The following is a 24,509-nucleotide window of genomic DNA, read 5'->3' as shown; positions in this document are numbered from 1 at the left end:
ACAAACAGTTACAAAACAGTTGGTTGGGGTTGCAAAGGCGGATTCAATTCAACCCAAATGACCGATGACGTGTCCCCAACCTACACGTGGAGGCGGATCCGAACCTCTCCCCAGGAGGACCCCACCAATTACCACTTGAACTGGATTGCTCATTATATAAAAGTGACAGAGACCCCCACTAGCAAACAACCAAATACTCTCTGTCTCTCTCTGGAAATCAGCAACAAGCTTTGAGTGCGAGTGCAACTCGGGTGAGTCAGTGAACGAGTCATGAGGACCCTGTCGAGTCCGAGTTCGAGGGTGGCGGTAGAAAAGAAGTGGGTGGGCAGAGAAAATGTCTTTCCCCGCGAGCTGGAACCTTGTTTCCTCAGGCCAAAGAGAAGTGGGAATCTTCGGTTCTTGAATTTGGTGTGTTTTCTGAAACAGAGCAAGCCCGTGATCAGACCGATCATTTGCCTCTCGTCAAAAACCCAGGTGGATTCTTTTATCTTTTTTTCTGAAAAGTTCTCATAAATTCAGTTTTTTCATTTCCTGGTTTTTGAAATTTGGATGAAGTTTCCATTTTTGTTTTCTCTGTTTTCAAAAATTCTGGAATATGATGTTGTTCTTGCTTTTTGTCATCATTCTTTTCTTTGTGTTGCCAAAAGCTTTGGAATCTTGCTTTTTTGGGTTGCGGCTCAAGAGGGTTTTGCTAGATTCTCTTTTTTCTTTTCTTTTTTGGAGTAGATTAATAATTGGCAGCTTTATTATACAATCATTTAATTTATTTTTAATCTTGTTTAGCTTTATGATCTTTGTCATAATTTGTTTTCTTTCTTTAGGGATGTTGTCATAATTTAAAATATTTGTTTGAAGAATTTGTTTCCATATCATAAAGTGTTAATGGTGATTAAGTTAGTTATTAGAGACTATACTTACACTGAGACAGTCAATCTGATTTCTGAGCATTCTCTCTGCAGACAGAATTGGAGATTGCAGATTCTCAAATTCAGGAAACACGTAAGTTCATGCTGTTTCTTTTAAAATGTTATATAATACATACACACACACACACACATACATATATATAGATATCTGTGTGTGTGTGTGTGTGTGTGTGTGTATGTGCATATTAATCTTGCTAACAATACCATGTCGTGCAGATCATACAAAAACTATTCATGTGAAATTCCAGTTGCAGAAGGAGTGCTCGTTCGGGCAGGAGTTCCTCATTGTAGGGGATGATCCTATGTTCGGTTTGTGGGATCCTGCAAGCGCAATACCGATGAACTGGTCAGATGGGAATTTGTGGACTGTTGAGCTGGTGAGTGAAATCTACTAAAAAGTGTAATTGTTTTTTTTTTTGGTCAAGTATAGGCCGAATTTGTGGTTTAATGTAATGCCTTTGTGTTTGATTAGGATATACCGGTTGGGAAATCGATTCAGTTCAAGTTCATACTAAAAGAACGCACAGGGAATATCTCGTGGCAGCCTGGCCCTGATCGGATTTTCCAAACCTGGGAAACTAAGAACAGGATCACTGTTTCCGAAGATTGGGCAGATGCTGAGCTTCAGAAAATAATAGAGGAAGATCGGGTTTCAAATCAAAGCGATGGTTCAAATGTTAACACAGTTATGTTGATTATGGATGAGAACCTGACACAGCTGAATGGTGAACTGGCCTTCAATAGAACCAATGAACCTAAAATCACCAATAGTAACACTGATTCGGCAGAGAAACCATCAGTAGAACCAAGGAAGGAACGAATTGGTGCTGATAATGGTTCTCCTTCACAAGAGAATATGACCCCTAAATGGCCAAAGGCATACGTGGAACCATACGAGGAACGAGTTGCTGCAAGAACTGCGGTGCTTAATGAAGAGAGAGTTATTTTTCCGAGCGAGGATTCTGCAGCCATCTCAAGTAAGGAGTTGTTGGTGGCAGACAACATTTTGGGAAATAATGGTAGAGCTGCAACAGTAATGAACCTTTCGAGCACTCACATCAAGGGAAGCCTAGTTAACCATGAAGAAGATCCTGTTCTGATACCTGAGCTGTCTCCTTCACCAACTGTTCCAAATGAAGAAGCGAACAAAGAGGGAATCGAGAAACAGATGTCCTTTGATGGCTCGGTTGGAGCCTTTGAAGCTAAGGATCGTAATATGCCAGAGGTAACTGCTTGATGAGCGTGAAGTATCTTTTATCTTTTTCTGTTTCTTCTTGTACTGCATTTACCTCAGCCTGAAATAACAATCCATTCAATTTCCACAAAATCGCAAGTTGTCAAGGGCTATAGGAGAGATTGAATTACTAGGTAGTTTTTGGTTTCTTCTTGTATGTTGTTGGAATCTACGTTTTCCATGAAGAGAAGTTCATGATGATGATGTATCGCAAGGCAATTATTTAATTTCATTAAAATTGAGCAGTCATCTATATATTTTCATGAAGAACTGTTCATGTATTTTTGTTAGACCATGTTCGTGCAATATCATTGCAGTGTAAACGTTGTATGCTACAATACAAATCTGTAGCCATGTATTCTCCTATTGCAAATCGAAACTGCGCTGTCTGATTCAACTGAAACTATTAACACTCACAATATGACAACGAATTCTCTATCAAGCATTACGTTTTTATCTTTTGTTTCTGCTGGCAATGATGAATGATTTTTTGTTGCTATGCATACGGCCAAAGAGAAGTGGGAACCTTTGGTTCTTGAATTTGGTGTGTTTTCTGAAACAGAGCAAGCCCGTGATCAGACCGATCATTTGCCTCTCATCAAAAACGCAGGTGGATTCTTTTATCTTTTTTTCTGAAAAGTTATCATAAATTCAGTTTTTTCATTTCCTGGTTTTTGAAATTTTGATGAAGTTTCCATTTTCGCTTTCTCCGTTTTCAAAAATTCTGGAGTGTGATGTTGTTCTTGTTTTATGTCATCATTCTTTTCTTTGTGTAAACTTTAGGAATCTTGCTTTTTGGGTTGGGGCTCAAGAGGGTTTTGCTAGATTCTCATTATTTTTTCCTTTTTTGGAGTAGATTATTATTTGGACTCTTTATTATATAATCATGTGATTTTAGTTTAATTTATGTTTAATCTTGTCTAAGCTTTGTGATCTTTCTCTTAGTTTGTTTTCTTTCTTTAGGAATGTGGTCATAATTTAGAATATTTGTTTGAAGAATTTGTTTCCATATCATAAAGTGTTAATGTTTATTAAGTTAGTTACTAGAGAATATACTTGCACTGAGATAGTCAATCTGATTTCTGAGCATTCTCTCTGCAGACAGAATTGGAGATTGCAGATTCTCAAATTCAGGAAACACGTAAGTTCATGCTGTTTCTTTTAAAACATACATACATACATACATACATACATACATACAGACATACATACAACACACACACACACACACACACACATACATACATACATATATATCTGTGTGTGTGTGTGTGTATGTGCATATTAATCTTGCTAACAATACCTTGTCGTGCAGATCATACAAAAACTATTCGTGTGAAACTCCAGTTGCAGAAGGAGTGCTCGTTCGGGCAGGAGTTCCTCATTGTAGGGGATGATCCTATGTTCGGTTTGTGGGATCCTGCAAGCGCAATACCTATGAACTGGTCAGATGGGAATGTGTGGACTGTTGAGCTGGTGAGTGAAACCTACTAAAAAGTGTAATTTTTTTTTTTTTGGTCAAGTATGGGCCGAATTTGTGGTTTAATGTAATGCCTTTGTGTTTGATTAGGATATACCGGTTGGGAAATCAATTCAGTTCAAGTTCATACTAAAAGAACACACAGGGAATATCTCATGGCAGCCTGGCCCTGATCGGATTTTCCAGACCTGGGAAACTAAGAACAGGATCACTGTTTCCGAAGATTGGGCAGATGCTGAGCTTCAGAAAATAATAGAGGAAGATCGGGTTTCAAATCAGAGCGATGGTTCAAATGTTAACGCAGATATGTTGATTATGGATGAGAACCTGACACAGCCGAATGGTGAACTGGCCTTCAATACAACCAATAAACCTAAAATCACCAATAGTAACACTGATTTGGCAGAGAAACCATCAGTAGAACCAAGGAAGGAACAAATTGGTGCTGATAATGGTTCTCCTTCTCAAGAGAATGTGAACCCTAAATGGCCAAAGGCATATGTGGAATCATACAAGGAACGAGTTGCCGCAAGAACTGCAGTGCTTAATGAAGAGAGAGTTATTTTTCCAAGCGAGGATTCTGCAGCCATCTCAAGTAAGTTGTTGGTGGCAGACAACATCTTCGGAAATAATGGTAGAGCTGCAACAGTAATGAACCTTTCGAGCACTCATGTCGAGGGAAGCCTAGTTAACCACAAAGAAGGTCCTGTTCTGGTACCTGGGCTGACTCTTTCACCAGCTGTTCCAAATGAAGAAGCGAACAAAGAGGGGATCGAGAAACAGATGTCTTTTGATGGCTCCGTTGGAGCATTTGAAGCTAAGGATCGTAATATGCCAGAGGTAACTGCTTGATGAGAATGAAGTATCTTTTATCTTTTGCTGTTTCTTCTTGGACTGCATTTACCTCAGCCTGAAATAACATCCATTCCATTTCCATAAGACCGCGAGTTGTCCAGGGCTATAGGAGAGATTCTATACTACTAGGTAGTTTTTGGTTTCATCTTGTATGTTGTTGGAATCTATGTTTTCGATGAAGAGAAGTTCAAGATGATGATGTATCGCTAGGCAATTATTTAATTTCATCAAAATTGAGCAATCATCTATAAATTCGCATGAAGAAACTGTTCATGTATTTTCGTTACAATCATTAACCAACAAAGCTGACCATCTTCGATTCTTCGCATAATATCATTGCAGTGTAATAAACGTTGTATGCTACAATACAAATCCGTAGCCATGTATTCTCCTATTGCAAATCGAAACTGCGCTGTCTGATTCAAACTGAAACTATTAACACTCGCAATATGACAACGAATTCTCTATCAAGCATTTCGTTTATATCTTTTGTTTATGCTGCCAATTTATGAGCATTTAGAGGAACCCTGTTCCTGAAAAATGTGAGAGTTCATGATGAATGATTTTTCGTTGCTATGCATAAGGTGATGCATTGTTGTCGAACATCAGTATTTGATTTAGATGTTCTTGGCCCTTGATAATGTTGTTATTGATGTCCTCCTTTCTGCTATCTTTTCATGTACTCAAACTAATGGATTCAGTTAGACGAGAAGCAAGAACCATACAGTGACCTACCTGAAGCAGAAACAAGTGTAATGACCAATGGTGATGAGGAGAATTTTGACGATGAACAATTCCACTCGGAGCCAGTCAATGATAGTGTCTTGTGCAACGGCCAACCTCAAGTGGAAACAGTTTCCGCGATCAGTGACAGAGAGAATTCTGCTAAGTGGCGAGGACAGTCCGACTCAGAGCCAATCAACGAGGTCTTGCACAATGATATGCAATGGGGTCGTAGAATGCTGCAAAGCCTTCTGTCTGACTTCAGATTGCTTTGGTATCGACTTTTCCGGAAACCTGGGTAGAGAATTTCCGGCATTCACGTCAGCCTGCTGTTACTCTCCGGCTTTGTTGCTGAAGTTTTGTGGTAGCCTGCAAAGAGGAGAGAGAGGCAATCTTGTAAACAACGGTTATATGTAGATATGATGTATGAGTGCTCAGGCTTTTGTATTCTTTTAGTTTGTCATATAACTGTGGCATGATATGTGCGAGAGGAAAATTTGTACCAAATACGAAGTTTTGTGAGGATTTGGTTGCTTTTTTCTTGTACTGTCATAAAATGTAGTTTTGGTCGAAGTCGAAAATACTTGACTCCGTCTTTTGGATGTAAAATAAACGCCTTCTTTTTGTGTTTTTGATGAGTTATGTTTTCATGTGTCGAGCTATTATATGCCGATACGAAGAATGCGAAGGAGCTATTATTTGATGAGTTATGTTTTCAGCGTGCGCGGCTGAAATTTCTGTTGTGCATAGCTCTTCGGGTTAGGACAAGTAACGGCGTAATTAGGAAACCAGTTAGCGATGAATTGTGTCGAGTCTCGGGAGAGTTGGATTCCCTCCATTGTAACCGAAACGGAAATTATGCTGTGCAGGAAAAATGCAGCTTGAAATTCTGAGTCCAAGAAGGTATCAAAGAAGTTGCTTGCCGATGCTACCAGCTAACATGTAGCTGGAGAACAAACTGGACTGACCGAGATCCATGTTAGTTATCAACAAGCACATAAGAGTATGGAATTGGATGCTCTTCAAAGTTTCGGGTGCAAGAGTAAATGCTCTTAACTGACCGAATTAGAAGCCCTTGCGAGGTCAGCCTATCCCTAAATGTTAGTGCGCTTGACTACTGAGATTTACAGCAAGATTTAATTATCTGAGATTCCGAAGCAAAATTTAAATCTTGTTTTAATTTACAGGATTTGATTCTTCCCATAGATCATGAAGCAAGAACATATAGTGGACATCAAAATTTACCATTTCCAACATATTTTCCAGAGAAATGATTTCCGCATACTTCTTCCCACTATTGTTTATTTTTAGTAATCAAAAGATAATCGAATGATTCACATAAACACAAGTATGCAAAAATCAGTCTAGTCTATCTGTATCGAATTCATATGACTAGGGTACGAAGATGTGAAAAAGAATTGAAAAGGAACCAACACAATGTAATTACTTATGGACTTTGACGGGATAATACAATTATTGTGTTTTGCGAACAAGATGGGTCTTAAATTTCAGGTTCCATGCTGCAATCTTATGATCAGTAAAATCTACGTAAAAATTTTCAAGGGGAAAAATGTGAACTATACTCAGAGATGCAATCCCCAACCTCAATATGTAAGCAGGAAAAGATGGGGCAAGATGAAAAAAAAAACACACACACACAGAATTTGCCCAGCTTTCCACCAACAAAATTTACACATACCCGCGTTGGCAATATTGAAACTGGCTCTCCGAAAGGGGTAAATATATTCCGAATTGTACAAGATGCCCAAGTCATGTGCCTTGAAAAGCCAGTCTTTCTACTTTCACTTCCTTGTTCCATTAGTTTTCACAAAGCTTCGGAGGTTGGGGAGAGATGCAGCCACCTGGACCTCGCCGAGAGGAAGAATGCGCTAGCAGGAGCCAAGATTGAAATGACTCGTGTCAATGTTTGTCTGTAACCCCATTCTTCTGCTGCCGAGAAAATGATAAACTTCGTGAACCATTCAATATGTCTTCCTTGGGTCGTTTTGCAACCGACTCTATCAATCTGCAAAAAGATAGTAACTAAAATGAAAAATTTAGGAAACACCGACATTCGTGAAATAGTAAACATTGAACTCAAAAATCTTTCGGAGCCTTTTATTGTATATCCCAGGCAGCGTCTGACCATCATCTTGAACTACTTGTCAATCTTACAGATATACATTTGCGCTTAGGCTAGGAGTTCGTTCTATTTGACCTCTGGCCTAGCAACACCAAGCGAAAAAAAAACCCTCAAGAAATGCCTAAATGAACCATAAAGACATCTAATATCCAAGCAGAAACACAAAAGAAGCCATAAATCAACATAAAGTATGACTTGGCCATGTTATATCCAACCAAGAACCCTTCAGGCTTCCAGAATTAGCCCAGCAAATAACAAAGATTCGGTTTCAGATATGTCTCAGATCAAACAGGGTGAAAATAAGTGTTGTGTTACCTTGGGGAACTGGCACGCTTTAGAACTTGCTGACTCACCGTAAAAGTACTCCCAGGTTCAACTTCAGCAGCCTGTATATTTGGCATTGAACACACGGGCATTAATCAGGAAATTCAACGCAAAAGTCAAAAAGATTACACGCTAGATGGAGGTCTCCTGTTTCCAGTTAAAGGAAGATAGTAATTTTGGGTTCAGAAGCTTCCCTCTCACAGGAGATAAATGGAAATGGTTTCACCACATGCACAAGTTAGATCCAGCACAAATATTGGGAAGAAAAATGAAATCTGTGAGAAGTTTAAAACAAGTCTATGAGAAGTTTAAAATTCAAGTAGAAGCCATACAGTGGGGTGGTCATGGTGATGAGGATATCTAAAAACCTATCGACTGAGGTACGAATAATTGCTATTCATTCAAACCAAAAAGAGAAAAGAACAGAGGTAAATCAAGCACATGGGAATACTTGGATAACGGGTAGAAATGAGGGACTGACGACCAAGCCCGTACCTTTCAAAACAGGAATTAATGGAGCCAATAAAGCAGCAGTAGCAAACATTGAAGCCAGCTCATTCCGCTTACAGTGTTTTAGCCATCACATCTTCGTGAGATGCAAAATTCAAATTAGGAGTGGTTCTCCTTTCAGTGTCTTGCCCACATACCCTTTATCCAAGCATCACCTATGTTTTTGAACATAGAAAATCAAATCAACTAATGAAAGCATCATTAATTATCCCCACCTCTGAAGTTCTTTCTTTAGGCAATCCATCCCTTAGCAGCTCAGCCGATCTTGGACCAACCATGTCCAATAGAAATCCGTTTTCATTTCCTTTATTTAAATCTCTGTCCACAGCACCAGAACGAGGTGCAAGATATGCTACATATTTATCTGCCATCCGACACACAAAATACATTCAGCACACAAACAAAAATACCACAGAAAACTGCAAGGAAAAAAAGTGGTTAAATAATAAAGTTACCAGCCAAGCTGTGAAGGGCATTCTCAGCAGCCTGTTGTTGAGCATCCTTCCTCGTCCTACCCATTCCAAAACCTATCTTCTCTCCAGTGAAAAGAACCTTTAAAAACGAAATTAACAATGAGCACATTAGAGTCCAAATTTGATACAAGATAGCTCCTCAAAACAAAAATAAAATACAAATGCAAAATGTATAAACAAACAAATTAAGAAAGGAGCTTTAAATTTTTTTCCAAATTTGCTCTTAAAAAAAGACATTTTCTCCGGGCTGGGTATTATTGATTTGTTCTGCTAAAGAAAGATTAATGACAAATCAGGGTCAGCTTATATTTGGAAAACAGCACTCCTTAAGACAACATTTCAAATAAAACATCTATTGGGTATAATTAAGTCATTTCACAACAACTTCATACGTATAAGGCATAAAATTTACACAGAACAACAGCTGTGATGTCAATAAGCAATAAAACTACCAAAGTACAAAGGGAAAGAAGGGAAGTTCACTGACCTCAACAGAAAACTGCAAGTCATTGCTGGTGCTTAAAACAGACCTGAACTCAATCTGAGCAATGGGCATATCATGGATAACTCCATTAGGAAAAATTAAAAAGATAAGAAAGAAAGGAGGGCATGGGGCGCCACAACGGGAGCATAAAACTAAAGCTATTCATACCTTTGAACTGCACCTCCGTCCAATTTCCTGCAGCACTCCAATAGATAAAGGGGATGGTACCAGGTTCACTTTACCAGATTCTGTTTGAGATTCTATATTCAAAGAAGATGCCTGAATCTGGGATACACCAGCCTCTGCACCAAAAAACCAAATCACTCCTCAAAAATACCATATACTATTAATTCTAATAGAAGATTATAACTTATCTCATGAACATTTTGAACAAAAACCATACAAGGACGAAATGATAATCCCATTCCTATCCTTCCAAGTTGTGGGGTTAACACGCTACAAGTTAATAAAATTAAAACGAAGGAGAAAAAGATAAAGACAAGGGGAAAGGCTCAGTAGGCACAAAGCAGAATGATGTTAAACCATACTAAGTTGGAAAGACTATTGGACTATTGGAAAAGACTATTGGAAAGACTATTGGACTCTCCAGTTCTTTTTAATATCTCAAAAAAAATTCCTCATTTAAACTTAAAAAGTAGAATGATGTTAGGCAGCAAGTATTTTATAAAAGAAACCTTTCAAACTACTTGAGAGGATAAGGACAACTCAAAAGGGAACTTAAAAATCAAGGTTAAAGGTAATTTGAAAATTAATGGATAATAAGTAAAATATCTATTTTTAAGATTTTCTGAGCTCCAAGGAACATCGATGTCTCCCTTATATGTTTAAGATTCATGGAATGACCAAAATGATTTACGAACAAACTAAGGGACCACTTCTATCGATTTTCGTTGTTAGGGACCAAAGTGAGGAGTTATGCCAATCTTAGGAACCATTTTGTGTAAAAATCCTAAATTAAATTACCTGATGGCTGACTTGGCACAGGAAGATTTTGCAAATCACACCCAGACGATATCTGCAAATAGAGAAAGTTTTGGTCACTGAGACATTTCTGGAGTTCTTATGGTAACACCTTAATTCAAATTGTCAAAACAAGTCTCTTAAAGAAATTTTAACAAATTCTGACCATACCTCTTCCCTCTTCAAATCTGATTTGTGTGAGAGCAAACCAGTGGGTGTCGAACCTGGTGTAGCAGGACCGAAAGGATTCTGGTAAACTGGCTTTTCAGGTTTTGAAACATCAGGCTGCTGAACAAGCCCAGAAGGGCGATTACTCAGATGTCCTCTATTGTTGTCGTCATCATCAACCAACCATCCTCCTTGTGCATTTATTGAGGATACTGGCAGTTGTACAGGCACTCTAGATAGAAGCGGGGGCTCAGCATAGCTTTGACTCCTTATATCTAGACCAGGAGTTGTACCAAGGAGTCCTCTCCTCATTTCATGGTCACGATCAGAAAAGCTATCTCGTCTAACAGGAAGTCCAAGCAGACCAGGTTTCTGAGAAGGCAAGACCAGCCTCAAAGATGTACTGGCAGCATTGGGAAGAATTGCAGCCGGTGCTTGAGAGTTGTCAGATCTTGACTCGGCATTTTTCACAGGTTGAACCACTGACTCCACGCTACCCTTATCATCACATGGGTTCAATTTTCGTTCCACTTCGCTACCATTCATTCCTTCACCAATGGTAGCATTAGCATTTCCATTTGGTGCAAAACCAGTATCCTCAGACATCAAGTAATTGCTCACATCAGGAGCAGGAGGCAAATTTACCACCTCATCTTCATAAAAAACTCCAGAAATTCTTCGCAACAAAATTTCATCAAACTCTTTGAAAAAACAACCTCTGACATTGCATGCAACATTTCTTGCTATACAGAGGACTGGAACTGCACTAGCTGTCTCTGCTTGAGGAGCATAATAAGGGGTGAATGCTGGAACAACATGGACTCGAGGTTGATCCTTATCTTCCCAGACCTTGGAACGGTCATCAATAACCATTGCCATCTTTGGATGGCACACTCCTTGTTGGAAGACATTGAGTAAAGATTTCCTGGAGCCTGATTTAACACAAACAACACGGTCCAGAAGCTGCTTTGAGCCTATTAAGTGTGACCCTGGGTCAAGAAGCCTCCACATTTCTAAGGCATAATCTCTTTCAGCCATAGTACAGACGTAAACTTCAAACCTCTTGCGTCCTTTTGCAGTTAAATAACTTCTCAAATCTTCCCATGCAGGTCGTAACCGCACAAGCACACTGGTATCGCGATTCTGCATTAAACAACAACATTGTATTGTAGTCCTCTGCACATTTGTATGAGAATATGTAGCGACTATAATGAGATTAACTACATATCACTCATTCGACTTTTTTGTAAGAGGACAGATGTTTTACTATATAAGTTCTGACAGCTTCCTGACTAATCAAACCGCCACATGAATTTTGGAAAATTTAAGGGGTAAATATCGGACAGAACGGGTGCATGTATCAATGGATAAAAAAGTTAACAACCATACAAAGGTCTAGCTAAACGAAAAAAAATCTAAAACTGATTTGCAAACAACATTCGCCTACGCTCTTAGCATGCAGCCAAATTTTGTCTGCCTAAAGGACACACTACGTAGTTTTCATAACTTTTGCATTAGGATGGTGTTGTTCTCAAGTCCTAGGAATGAGAGATATTGCAACGTATTGTCTCAATCCGCTCATTCATTATCTCTAAACGAAGGCATTTAGCGCGCTTCCCAATCCACCAGGCCAAACATATAAAACAAAAGGACACAACCACATAAAACATACAGAAACAAACATGACTAGAGGATCACCTCGGGATTGATGCGAGTGAGCACAATGTTCTTCTCTGGCAATCTAATGATAGGCCGAACAATTTTCTCGTGGTTATCAGACAGTGGAGGAACCTCCTCCAGTTGTACCTTATACAACTTTCCGTTATCCGTCACGAAATCATTATCTATGTACTGCTTCAACAGCCCTCTATCGTCCATGTACCGCTTCATTTCAGCAGACATTCCGGCTATTCGAACCCCATCACTCTCGCGTGTAACCCAGCTTCGTAAAGTCTCAACTCTATCCTCAAAAGACTTCATGGTGTTGGCAACAATCAACGTCTCATCGAGATCAAACACAATTGAAAGAACCCTCAGATTCAGCATTCCTAGAGAAGCACTGTACAGACCTAGAGGAACTGCATAGCACCAAAAGCACGGAAATTTCTTCTGCTTACTCGGCATGGCTACCAAGTGAATCTCCTCCTCCCCAACCAACACAGTCGCCGTCTGCGTAACACAATTAATCACCGCATTAGTACACTCCGCTTGATTAACTCGAAAATAAAAACAAAATCTGGATCACATTCTTCTTTTAATCAAGATACTAACTGAGCTAACTTTACTAGGTCAGTTTATCCAATCAAATTACATCCAAAAGCTTCAGATTAAACTTCTACGCTGCTGGTACATTTTCTAGGGAACCAAACAAAAAGCTCAATCTAACAAAACCAACATAAACAAAAGCGAAATTCGGAAAATGGAAGCGATTGAGTGGGGACCTTGAACTCATAGAAACAGGAGGCGTGGAGATTGATTAAATGCGGCTGTTCGACAGGGGAGGACGATTCGAGTTTGCATCGAACCGAAAACGAAGAAATCGTCTGGAGAATCGAGAGGGGAGGACACCTCTCGCTTTGCTGCGAAATCCGGTGGATTCGAATCTCATTGTTTGGGAACTGGAAACTCCCCTCCGTCACCGGAATAGCGTCCAGCTCCCCCAAACACAGCTCGCCATGGTAGACCACGGACTTAAACCCTAAACGGCTCATTAATTTAGATCAAATCCGAGAACGAAAGCGCGAAAATTTGAGACCAATTCGTAATTGTTGAAAAGATCAGGGGGTTTTCTGTGAAAAATTTGGGAGTAATTCTCCAGTTTCGCTCTCTGCTCCCCTCTCTCACTACTCTCAGACCTCTCTCTCTCTCTCTCTCTAACTTTCTCTCTCCATCTCCCTCTCTCTGCCTACGGTTTCAAACAATGAGACTCGCCGGGTATTTATACGCCCAAGGGGGCAGTTATGTGTCCAAATTACCATTATATCCATTCAGTTCGGCCCCATTGCCGTGCGTGTCATGCCCTTGGCGGGTAGACGAGAACATAATTTGTACGCGTGTCGTATGGAGGAGTCCCTTGATTTTGAATGTACGGATCTGGACCGTTGGATTGTGGGTCGGATTTAGGACTTTCTCGAATCTTTCAGCCCAAGAGGCATCAAGATTTGGCCACCGAAATACAAAGGTAAAGGTCTTTATTATTGCGAAAGTAAAATGAGATTATTCAATAGCCATCACGAATTTCATTACTTTTCTTTCGTTCCGTCCAAAATTAGAAAAAAAGAATATCGAATAATTGATTCATCATTGAGAGGTTTAACTCTAAAAAGACGAATATTTTGATGTTTTAACAGCAACAGTTCAAACAAGAATATTTTCTTTTTCGTGTATCGTGAAAAGTACGATATTTTTTTTTTTAATTCATACAGTTAATTTGATTTTTGTCAGCTAATTAATGGAAACCAGGCTGAATTTTGTTATTACTTACATGAAATTTCAATTTGAAAATATATTTTATACATATATATATATATATATATCTATTAATTAATAAAACTCTCTTTGTCAACCAAAAGATGATGAAAAAACAACTTAGTTTTCTATCGCACAAAAAAAAATTGATGGGCAATAATGTAATTTCACAAGTCCAAATTTTACTGGTTTTTATTAAAACCTCACCTACATATGATGTTAAAATATTTCTAATATTAAAAAAATAAAAAATAAACCAAAAACAAAAACCTCTCACTCCCCTCACGTTCTCTCTCTCTCCCTCTCTCCTTATTTTCTAAAAAAACGTGTTTATACACATAAAGTGTGTAAGAAAATGCTAGTATATTTAATTATAAGACCAACCTTAATGGTTGAGTTAAAATTCAAAATTTAAGTTTTAAACTCGTCCAAAATTTCTCCAATCATTAGGCTATAAAAATGATTTGGATTAAGACTTATTTTGGGACAATTTTAACCGAGAAAACAGACTAAGATTCATGGTTGAAACCCACTTGATGAGCCACGTACAAAAGGGGCTTTTATCAAAAAGCTCATGGTACTGTTCATTTTAACGAAAAACCATATTTTTACATTAAAAAGTCAATTCTGGTATTATTCACCTTACCATTTATTTTGTCTTTATTATTAAAATTCAAAATTTTTAAACACTTTTTATTAGTTTTTCTCTTGCAAAAAAAAGCATGAACTGATTTTTTTTTTGTTTTTTCTTTTCTATCGGAGGGGCCACATAGGATGAGCTGAAACAGGAAAAGTTGTATTTATAATGTTTTGGTATATAATTGCCCAGGAATAAACGTCGCGGTCATAAAGAATGTTAATAAGCTGGGAGAGATCCATTGGACTCTATTTAAATTGGGGGACTGTAAACACGGGCCTCTAGAGATACTTGGCCCTCAAAATCCAATTAGAAGTCTCAAATAGGATTTGACAACTCAATTTATCGTATGTCTCTTCCTGTTCTCAGAATGTAGATAGTAGTGACGAAACTATTAGCTGATCTCTATTTTTTAATAATAAAAAAAAAAGATTTCCAAAAAAATTTACTTCATAAATAAAAGGTTGCTACTTGTTAGGTTAATTGCATGACCACACATATACAGGATTCCTCGGATTTATTCCTCTCCTAATTTTAATTTTTTTCTCAAAAAAAATCATATACGGATTGCTTGAAATTGCTTTTAAAATAAGTGAAATTGTTTTTTGCAAAAAATATTTCTGAAACCAATCTTTAGTAAGTGAATTTTGAAAAAGCACTTGATGTACTTCCGACAATAAGCACATAACTGATGTTTCTTGTAGGAAGAACTTTAAGTGCTTTTGGAATTCAGAAATTTTTTCTTAAAAACGATTGCAGTAATTTCAAAAACACTTCCAAACGAAATCTACATGAAAAACTCCAAACAAATACGATAATAGCATCCATAAATGGAAAGACTTGCCAACAAAAATATCCATTTACCTTCTAAATCCATCGACCTGAAGGAGATTGGTTTGAAATGAAGCTTTTCAAGGTTGGTGCTTCACTTTTTGTGGTCAAGGAATTTGTGCGTTACTTGCATAGGCATATTACCAGATACACAGTCGCACATTAAAGAAAAGCCGATCCCAAGCCAGCTTCTCACTTTGCGAGAATCAGAGAAAACGTCTATCAAACTCGAACGCATCCTTATGACAGAAATAATAATACGACCAACCCTAAAAAAAAGATCTAATAGCAGGTATGCATCTTACAACATAGCCTATCCTAACACAGTTAATCCCCATATATACGATAAATCCATTACTCGAACAGATGGTCAACGAGGTGGAAGATAGAACAAATAAAAGAATGGGGTCTAGCAGAAAATTAAAAGAAAAACTAATGAAAATGACTTGAAAATTTTGAATTTCAATGATAAGGACAAAATAAAAGGTAAAGTGAATAGTACCATATTTGATTTTTTTAGTGTAAAAATATGATTTTTCGTTAAAGTGAACAGTACCGCAGACTTTTCGTTAAAACTCCCTAAATTAAAGACATACAACACTTGAAACTACATTCTTCCCATTCTAGCTTGCTATCAAGATTCAAATCCCTAACACACTTCCCCACAGAAAGAAAATGAAACTTGGACAGAACCATTTGGCATGGTATAGAGGCACAACACAACGAGTTAATTTAAAGTCTTAGACAGTTAAACATAATAAGCCTAAAGCACAGAACCAAGCTCCAAAATCCAGCATAACCCTAACACGTTATCTCCTAAAACCCTAATCCTAAAGCACGGAACCAAGCTCCAAAATCCAGCATAATTAACCCACTAAGCAAAAAGAAGCAAAAGGACAAAGAACCAAAAATTAAAGTCAAGAACTTTCTCATCTGTAAAATGACATTGAAAAAACAAAAGCTGGGAACTTTGAAAAAAAACAAAAGCTGTAAAAGAAACAGTCGTTTCATCGATGTTGTCAATAAGCAAAAATGAACTTATTCTCACAGCACATCAAAAACAGTTTTTTTTTAAAGCACAGCAATATCAAACCAGCCATATGACTGTTTATGATGGCTGACATTGTTTTTCTTGGGTTTAATCTCTTACCCAAACGGCAAGGGAAGGGACAGATTAGGCAAAATTAAACTGAGGGTTTTGGTGGAGAGGGACTTAATGGGAGTGATCACATTCGTAAGTCAAATTTGATTGATCTGGGCATTCTCCTCCATAATTCTTTAGGCATTTTCTGGTACTGGTAGGTAGTCAGTCACACAGAAACGGCTCGAGTTTCAAACTCACCAAAACCAAGTTTTGTACAAAAGAAAATATATCATAGTTGATTTTTTCTTGCTAGGATGGAAAATCCTTCTTTCTTGACGCATGAGAGATTTTTGGGTTAACATGTGGACGTTATCAACCCAACTGGTTAATTTTTAACGTGTTTATGTTTAAAGTAAACACGCAAAATTGTTATTATCTAATATAAATAGGATCTCGTAGTACGAGTTTTCCGTCTGAACTTTTGAAGCAAAAGGAAAAGATTTAAGTTTGAATGTTTTCTTCCTCTTTTGCTAAATTTTTACTTTACGACAGAGTGGGTTCAATGAGGAAGTTTTAGTAAAACATGGGAGAGAGCCGTTGTTATTTGCCAGTGTCCAGTGGGTGAAGAACGGGCAGAATAGTTATATTATGTTGATAATTGACAGGGACATCTATTTATTCATGTGGAACGTACTTGAACGTTTGTTCGATTGTCGAACGTTTGTATTTTTGTCTCTCTCTAGTTTTCAATTGCTTTACCTTTATCAACATTCCCTTCACTTCAAACACCCCTTATTTACTGTCCAACATAATTAAGTAAGCGGAAGTGATTTCCGCACTCATTTTTCTCTCCTGCATTCCTCCCCTTTTCTTAGGATTTGGATTGAATAAGTCATAAGAGAATCAAGAGCCAGAAAAAAGGAGACAAGTGCAAAAGGAGAAAATAGGAATGTGAAATTCACTACCTTCGGCAACTCGACGTGGAATGTTCTAATATGACAACAATATGAAGAATGAAACCTTAATAATTTCAAGTTTCGTAGTTTGAAGTGAACAGAAAAATGTAAATGCCGAAGGAGGTCTTCAGCTTCCAATCATCAAAATATAATACAAACAATCAAGTCTACAGAGAATATGGTTCATTGGATGCACCTGATATTTGTTCCGCCAGCAATGTGAGGACCGATATTCAGAACAGACATGCACTCACAAGCTTTCTCTAACATTTACAGTATTATCGTGCCTTCTACCATCAGCTCCTTCAGGACTGAGTTGTCGCTTAATTATCACGCTGAGTAGGCCAACCCCATGTCAAATAATAGTGTTGAGAGAATGACGAGGATGGATGCAAAACCAATAATCCGGGGTTGATGGTCACATGGGGTGGTCACCTACCTCGATGGCTTGCAGGAGAGGAATTTCCTCTCTCACTTCCAAGATCAATATCTTCAACTTCACACCCCTCTAAACTAACAGGAATGTTGTTGACACTTGGTTCGGAGCTAGCATTGCTGCATGTAGCAAGAGGAGAGTCCATAGCACCAATTGTATTGCTTTTTGTTGGTTTCGTTCTGACGCTATACCCACAGGAGGCTGGAACATTTGTCAGAACTGGCCGTAGATTGCCTGCCATGCTTCGCTTTATATCCTGCATAAGAAAATTCAAAAATTAAGTTAAAAACTACTTCTTACAACGAGTGCTTTGCTAGTGACGCGGATGATTATGTATCACACCAGGCATAATTTGGATAGTACTAAGTGGGTTGCAAGATCTGAATGCAGAACATTATGCATTAAGTGAAACAAAGTGCACTTCAACAACGAAAGTGATACATACCATGTGCCTCATAGCCATATCAAAGGACTTTTTAGAAAGATTTCTTCCAAAGCCTGAGCTTTCAGAGGATGAAGGCTTCCCAGCAGAACCCTTAAGAGTATTGTAATGGTCATATTGCTTAGGTGGTGCCAATCTCCTCGAGTTTACTACTCTCTCAACCATTTGTGTTCCCATAAGTACAGGGTTCACATCATCATTGTCATGGGCAGATGCTCTGCTTATGACTCGATGAGAGTTCCCACTGGTGGCGGTACTAAGATTTGAAGCCCGTGCTCTAGAAGGTGAACACGATTGCTGTCTTGGTTTTCCGTTGCAACCAGCCACAACAGAAGATGTTTTAACACTTGGCGCTCCAGGCCTATCCCTAGAGGCTGAAGCCGGCCTTTGTGGCAATGATGTTCTTAAATTTGGCGGAGCATCATGTGAAAACCCAGGAATCTTAGAGGATTTTGAGGGCCTTGGTTTTACTGTTGGAGAACTTCCACATGATGAAACAGGAGTTTTTGAACTTGTGGGACGTAACTTTGATGCTGAAGAAGATCGACCAGGAGGGGCAGATATGGCAGATGCACTTGATGAACTTAGTTGACGGGTTGGTGTTGCTGATCTTGATGTTGACTTGGAAGTTGGTGCAGAAGGTCTGCTAGTTGGTGTAGAAGAGCGAGGGGTGGACCGAGAAGGAGTTGAAGATCTCACTGGAGGAGCCGCAAGCTTTGCGGATGATGAGGTGGCTCGTGAATTTGGGGTGGAGGATCGTGAGGGTTTGGTTGATGAAGGTAATGTGGACCGCCCAGTTGGTATTGTGGACCGTCCAGTTGGAGTTGTAGACCTACGACTAGCAGCTCCTGACCCTCTGGGTGTTGAGGGCCTTCTGTTACCAGTACTGGAAGAGTTCGGTCCAGACGGCAATGTTGGCTGCTTAGATGTTATATTGTTCCTTGAAGCAGATTCTATCTGGTTGTTTGCTAGCTGAAAGTCCCAAGTTATGGTAAACATAACAGCATAAATTTGCAAATCATGACTTCATAAGTAAAACGAAATGTCCCAAAACAAACAATAAAACACCATGTGCAGTCATAAGTTTGTAAATCGTAAGGAAGACTAAAACTATGGGAAGATTCAAGTCCAACATTACTATGACACACATACATCTCATAGAATCTACGATCAACGAGCCAAATGTACAAATGCTGCACATACATTTCATAGAATTAACAACAATGAGTCAAATATACGAATGCAGCACATACATCTCATAGAATTGAATGCTTATATGTATCTAGAAATCATTTTAACGAGTCCTTACCCGAGATTTTGGAGCGGATACACGGTCATTAGTAACCTCAGTCTGATTCGTTCTTGTTTTCTGCACTTCCATATCCAAGGACGGAAAAAGTGGAGTAGCCGGTGGAGTAAGAAGCCTGTACATAGAAAAAGATCACCGATAAACGATAGCAGAACAACTCCGGAGTCCAGACCAAAGCATAGAGATTAGAGTGAGAACTATAACTATAAGTCTACAAAATTGAACAAGAATTTCTACGTGAAGGCTCAAATCAATTTTTCTTGAAAACAACCCTTAGAAACAGAACAGCCCCCGATTTTTGGGACCAGCAGAATGTTTTGGGAATCAGATCCCATCTCATTAGTCCTAGGATCAATTAGCAATTATCTTCATCAATTCAACAAGTTACCATAATCGGAGGCTTGAACTTTGACTAGTCCTAGGAAAATTTAATCCCACCAAAAAATAAGCATAAAATCAAAGACTTAAACTTTGACACTAATTTACTCACCAATCGTAATCAGACTTCTCATTCTCCGAATTCAAAAACTCATCCACCCGGCTCTTCCGCGGCGGCGCCCCAACAGTCCTAGAAACCGCCGCGCCTCCGCGGTTATCAGATTCTGCACAAACAAACGCAAACACCATCAAAACCAACAGACAAAGACCGAAACTTTAAACCACCAACAAGAAACGCAAAAGGCCGTCGTACCTGGAGGAGCAGCTGCGGCAATAGCGTCGAGCTCATCGACGTTCTTGCTTGGAGGAAGAAGAAGAAAGCCGGTACTTTTCTCCTTGTCGCGCCTCCGCATCTCGAGAAACAAAGCGAGCTCTTCGTCTCTGTCGTTCGCGTTCACCACCTTCCCGAAGCTCCGTTCTCGCGCCCTCGACTCCAATGTAACTTCCATGGTTGTCTCTGCAGCTCAGCAAACACAGAGGCAGCTGCGAGGAGAGAGAGAGGGAGGAGCGGAGTTTTTTGGTAGCGGAAATTTTCAGGTGCTGTTTTTTCTTGGCAGTTCTCTCTCCCCTCTCTCTGTTTTGCAAGCATTCAGAAATTTGAATACGAAAACGAAGCGTTGGGAAATTAATATTTTATTTATGGGCTAAGAGGTGGCGATAATTACGACTCTGTCTGTTTTGCAAGCATTCAGAAATTTGAATACGAAAACGAAGCATTGGGAAATTAATATTTTATTTATGGGCTAAGAGGTGGCGATAATTACGACTCTGCCATTGCATTTGTTCTTGCGAGACGTGGCCTAAGTCATCTTCCTCATCAACTGTAGACATGTGAAGATAAAGCTGGACGTACATGTATGCGTGATGCATGTGAACTATGAAGTTTCATGGAAAGTTTGGGACTTGGAACACAATCGATTTTTGGTTTAGTAAAAACTTAGAACTTCTTCGATAAGATTCTGCAGGAGAAGATTGAGATTTGAACACTTGACTTCAAGTGCAGAGTAAACGTTATTAATTACTTTAAATATAAGTATCTTATCTAGAATGGTAATCAAAGTTTAGCATCTTAGAAGCTCTTGGGATTGGATTAAAAGACGAGAGAGAAATAAGTTTCTGGTTCACTTCCCTCCAAATATATCAAAAACAAAAGCGTAGCTTGTTAGATTGTTAAATTTCAGTATGTCACAAGGAAAATCTCTTAATAAGATTTTTATATTGCTTGTAAGTAGACTATTAGTTTTAGTATGTTGCAAAATATGTTCAAGATTGTGAATACATATTACATTTGATCACTCTAATTACATAAAATGTGTTGTTGAGAGATGTCACAGTCTGACAACATAATATGTTAAACTGTGTGATACATAAAATGTGTTGTTGAGAGATGTCACAGTCTGACAACATAATATGTTAAACTGTGTGATAAAAGAATACTTTGCTCTTTTGTCATGTTTGCATGTGAACATGTCAACTATGACCTCAACTACATCGAGATTTTGTGGTCAGACGTAAGATAAAAACAATCGAAACTCGTCAACCAATGGATAACCCCTATAACTATGACGATCAACGAATTGTTTTTTTTTTTTTTTTATAATAATAACTCCTTACACTTGCGTTAATAATACACTTTCCAAACTAATCAAAAATAGAAACTTAACTTAAAATACTTGATTACTTGCAATACAAGAAATCTTATAATTAATAGGTCACCTCCTCAATTCCGAAAAATACTATTCTACCCCCCATCTTCTATGAAGTTGCTTGAATGTACAAGTACAAGAAGCTCCAGAACCATTCAAAGATGATCATATTTCAAGCAAATGACGAAATCAGTGACAATTTCGTAATTAAGTGCTCAGGCAAACCCATTTTCCAAACGAGATATAAAATTCGGGAGTAACATTCCCATTACGTAATGGCACATGGTGGAAGCCGCGAGCCTTTGACTGACGACATGTCGTATTAAAACGCCGAGGAATTTAATTCGAACTTTCTTGTTCAAAAGATGCTCGGATTTAAACGTGGGTTGTTGGATTCCTTTCCTCGAGATGACCTACTCCACATCGGACGGCTGTTGTTGGTTGGCAGAATTATAAGGAGCTTGTGTTCGTGGGTCCCACCTCGAGAATCGTGTGGTTTAAATTTTGATATGTCTCAACAATAAAAAAATTTCAGTCATTAAATATCATAATACAAAAGGTTTGATACTTTAAAAAAAAAAATTTCAATCCCTTATATTAAAATATTTTGTTGACCGGATCATATTTGTAGCATACTAATAATTGGAAGCAGATTGTCTGCCCTCTTATTTGGTGCTCTTCTCATCCCTTTCTATTTTATGCCGTCATAATTAAGTCACGTCAACATAAAATGATTTATGCGATCACTTTTATATTTCTATTAATTTTTGTTTTATTATTTTTATAAAAAATTAATATAAAATATTGACGTAATTTAACTGTAACCATATAAATAAGAGAAGATGAAAAGAGCATCCAAACTGAAGACTAGACAATCTCCCTCCCAAATAATTTCTCCTCAATATGCAGTTCGTGGGTCCGGATGAGATTGCAGATTGCTGTGATTGGTCACAAAGCCCAACGTGAAATGACTCTTATTTTTATTCAGCTCAAAAGTTCTTTAATTAATTTCTTTATCAATCTACACTTTTAGGCTCTGTAGTTTAAGAAAAATTTCACTTTAGATCATGTAATTCAAATTTTAAAATTTTTGGACATAAAGTTTGTACTTTGATTTAACTTGCTACCTCATTAGATTTGAGAATGAAATTTCGTGTAGCAATATATGCATGTTTCATATGTTGACTTTTTATAGTATTGTGTGTTTTAAATCAATTTGAAAAATTGAGAACGTTTAAACTAGGTTTTCAGGATTCTGGGCAAAATATTAATCGCTGTGGTTAGGCACGTTAGCGAACGCACTTAAATGTTACCTTTACTCACACATGTGCTGTCATCTCAAATTTCAGTTCTTAATTTTAACGAAGGTAGCAATTGAATCAACAAACTATAATATACCAAATTAAATAAGTAAGAAAACTAGAAAATTAAGATTTGCCTAAAATCAGAAAACAAGACAATGCATTTCTTACCATCAAACACCAAACAAAAAATCAACCTTCCATTTTCAATCCTCTACAGTGTAATTCGAGAATCAATATCCATACATTCATTTCTACAAATCAAACATAGTTTGCGTGTAAGTTTCGAGAGTAAAATGGAATAAGACAACATTTTGGGTGAGGATAGAAATACATGTGTTGTGTTACTTGTGGTGTTTTTTAAGAGATATTTCTGGTGTTTTCGGAAACATGACCAAATACATTAAGAGTTGGTTTGGTACTGTTGTGCTTTGAAAAAAAACTGCTTCTATGCTGTGAGAATAAGCAGTTGTGAAATAAACCTGCTGAGTGCTTAGTAAATTTTTTTGTAAAAGTGCTTTTGGAAAAAGAAAAAACAGTATTATATTGTTTGGTAAACTTTTATTTAAAACAGCTGCAACTGTGTGGAATGATAAAAATAGGATATAATACTAGATGTGGTATTAATTAAAAAAAAAAAAACCTTTTTCTCTCTCCTTTCTTACCCCAATTTCCTAACCGTAAACGCCGATCCAATCTTACTCAACAAAATCAAATTGATATATAAAAAAGCTTTCCCTCAACCCCCAATTCTGGTTCCGCGAAGAAGATTAAGGGCCTGGAATTTCTGTCAAATTATGGCCATTTCACCAGTCTCCCGATTGTGCGAACACGACGACGAGTCGTCGAAGCTGCTGCAGCCACAGCCTCTGTCTCTGTGGTCGTGGCATTCAGGTAAAGAAGCCAACCGACAACGAGGCACAGGAGATGATCCTGATCGTTGACGACGATTCCACGGCGGCCCCGCTATGGAGTTGCTGGGGTCGGGTCGCGACTGGTCCAACTTGTTGATTTGTTTTCGAATTTTGGTTTTCACTGCTTAATTATGTTGAATTAAGTAGATCACTAAGTGGATATTTGAGGTTGATCAATCTCTGGTGAGGTCGAGGCATTTGAGGTTGGGGAGCTCAGGGGAGGGTCGCGGGAGGGCGCCGGTGAGAGGACTTGGCAAGCACGAGAAAGGGGAGGGTAGGATTGGAAAATTGAAAAGTTCATTAACTTTGTTATTGTTCACCCGCCTCTTAAAAAAAAAAAAAAAAAAGCTGGTTTTGAGAAGCAGCATTTTGCCAAATACAGCTTAAAATCACAGTGACTTTGAAAATAAGCAAACTTACCAAATACAAATTTTACTCAAACTTTTTTTCGTCCCTGCTTTTTTTTAAGCACCTCAATGTCAAATCAAGGCCAAGTGTCATAATACAACTATTTGAAATTTTTTTTTTCAAATATTTAACCATTTATATTATGATACTTGTGTACTAAACCGTGTTCCCAACATATTGAAAAACTTATTGCATTTTTTGGGTTGGAAGTAAGTGAGACGTGCATGGCATGTTGCATGCTCAATCCTCAATGTGTTTGAGCCCCATGCTACTCTCATGTGTTATTTGTAGTGGGTAAGGGGCATGTGGCTGTCACATCGAGTGTAGAATTTTTGGTC

The 24,509-nt window shown here is 38.2% G+C and overlaps 3 protein-coding genes across 14 annotated transcripts; 1 reads left to right on the top strand and 2 right to left on the bottom strand.

Annotated features, from left to right (window-relative positions):
• Nucleotides 1-251: 251 nt before the first annotated feature.
• On the top strand, nucleotides 252-5,848 carry LOC103936600. Of its 3 annotated transcripts, none has more exons than XM_009346445.3 (9): nucleotides 252-474; nucleotides 960-999; nucleotides 1,143-1,303; nucleotides 1,399-2,151; nucleotides 2,723-2,770; nucleotides 3,262-3,301; nucleotides 3,476-3,636; nucleotides 3,731-4,480; nucleotides 5,197-5,848. In XM_009346445.3, exons 1-9 carry the CDS (start codon nucleotides 271-273, stop codon nucleotides 5,518-5,520), a joined length of 2,481 nt encoding a protein of 826 aa, XP_009344720.2. In that variant the 5' UTR covers nucleotides 252-270; the 3' UTR covers nucleotides 5,521-5,848. The 3 variants fall into 3 exon arrangements, with proteins under 3 accessions (XP_009344720.2, XP_009344719.2, XP_009344721.2); XM_009346444.3 differs by having other exon boundaries at nucleotides 2,675-2,770; XM_009346446.3 differs by lacking the exon at nucleotides 2,723-2,770.
• On the bottom strand, nucleotides 5,530-13,207 carry LOC103936599 (RNA polymerase II C-terminal domain phosphatase-like 2). Of its 10 annotated transcripts, none has more exons than XR_007258174.1 (11): nucleotides 12,743-13,207; nucleotides 12,000-12,470; nucleotides 10,305-11,444; nucleotides 10,137-10,188; nucleotides 9,321-9,454; nucleotides 9,156-9,209; nucleotides 8,651-8,747; nucleotides 8,411-8,559; nucleotides 7,677-7,747; nucleotides 6,918-7,244; nucleotides 5,530-5,587 (listed from the first exon to the last, which is right to left on the bottom strand). XR_007258174.1 is itself a non-coding variant. In XM_009346441.3 (10 exons), exons 1-10 carry the CDS (start codon nucleotides 13,010-13,012, stop codon nucleotides 7,139-7,141), a joined length of 2,544 nt encoding a protein of 847 aa, XP_009344716.1. In that variant the 5' UTR covers nucleotides 13,013-13,207; the 3' UTR covers nucleotides 6,637-7,138. The 10 variants fall into 10 exon arrangements, 2 of the variants coding, with proteins under 2 accessions (XP_009344716.1, XP_048439542.1); XR_007258178.1 differs by lacking the exon at nucleotides 5,530-5,587 and adding an exon at nucleotides 8,181-8,271 and having other exon boundaries at nucleotides 7,127-7,244; nucleotides 7,677-7,960; XR_665675.3 differs by lacking the exon at nucleotides 5,530-5,587 and adding an exon at nucleotides 8,181-8,271 and having other exon boundaries at nucleotides 7,127-7,244.
• A 4,121-nt stretch (nucleotides 13,208-17,328) lies between these two features.
• On the bottom strand, nucleotides 17,329-20,547 carry LOC103936598 (flocculation protein FLO11). Its single transcript, XM_009346440.3, has 5 exons — nucleotides 20,156-20,547; nucleotides 19,955-20,066; nucleotides 19,465-19,579; nucleotides 18,159-19,127; nucleotides 17,329-17,969 (listed from the first exon to the last, which is right to left on the bottom strand). The coding sequence occupies exons 1-5, from the start codon at nucleotides 20,349-20,351 to the stop codon at nucleotides 17,709-17,711; spliced, it is 1,653 nt and encodes a 550-aa protein (XP_009344715.1). The 5' UTR covers nucleotides 20,352-20,547; the 3' UTR covers nucleotides 17,329-17,708.
• Between the last annotated feature and the right edge of the window lie 3,962 nt (nucleotides 20,548-24,509).

Source organism: the organism of the source record quoted next, unplaced genomic scaffold (assembly GCF_019419815.1).
Source record: "Pyrus x bretschneideri cultivar Hongxiangsu unplaced genomic scaffold, Pyrus_bretschneideri_v1 Contig2, whole genome shotgun sequence".
Taxonomy (NCBI): Eukaryota; Viridiplantae; Streptophyta; class Magnoliopsida; order Rosales; family Rosaceae; genus Pyrus; species Pyrus x bretschneideri.
The sequence above is the reverse complement of the archived record's forward strand: the minus strand, read 5'-3'. Positions and strand labels throughout refer to the sequence as shown.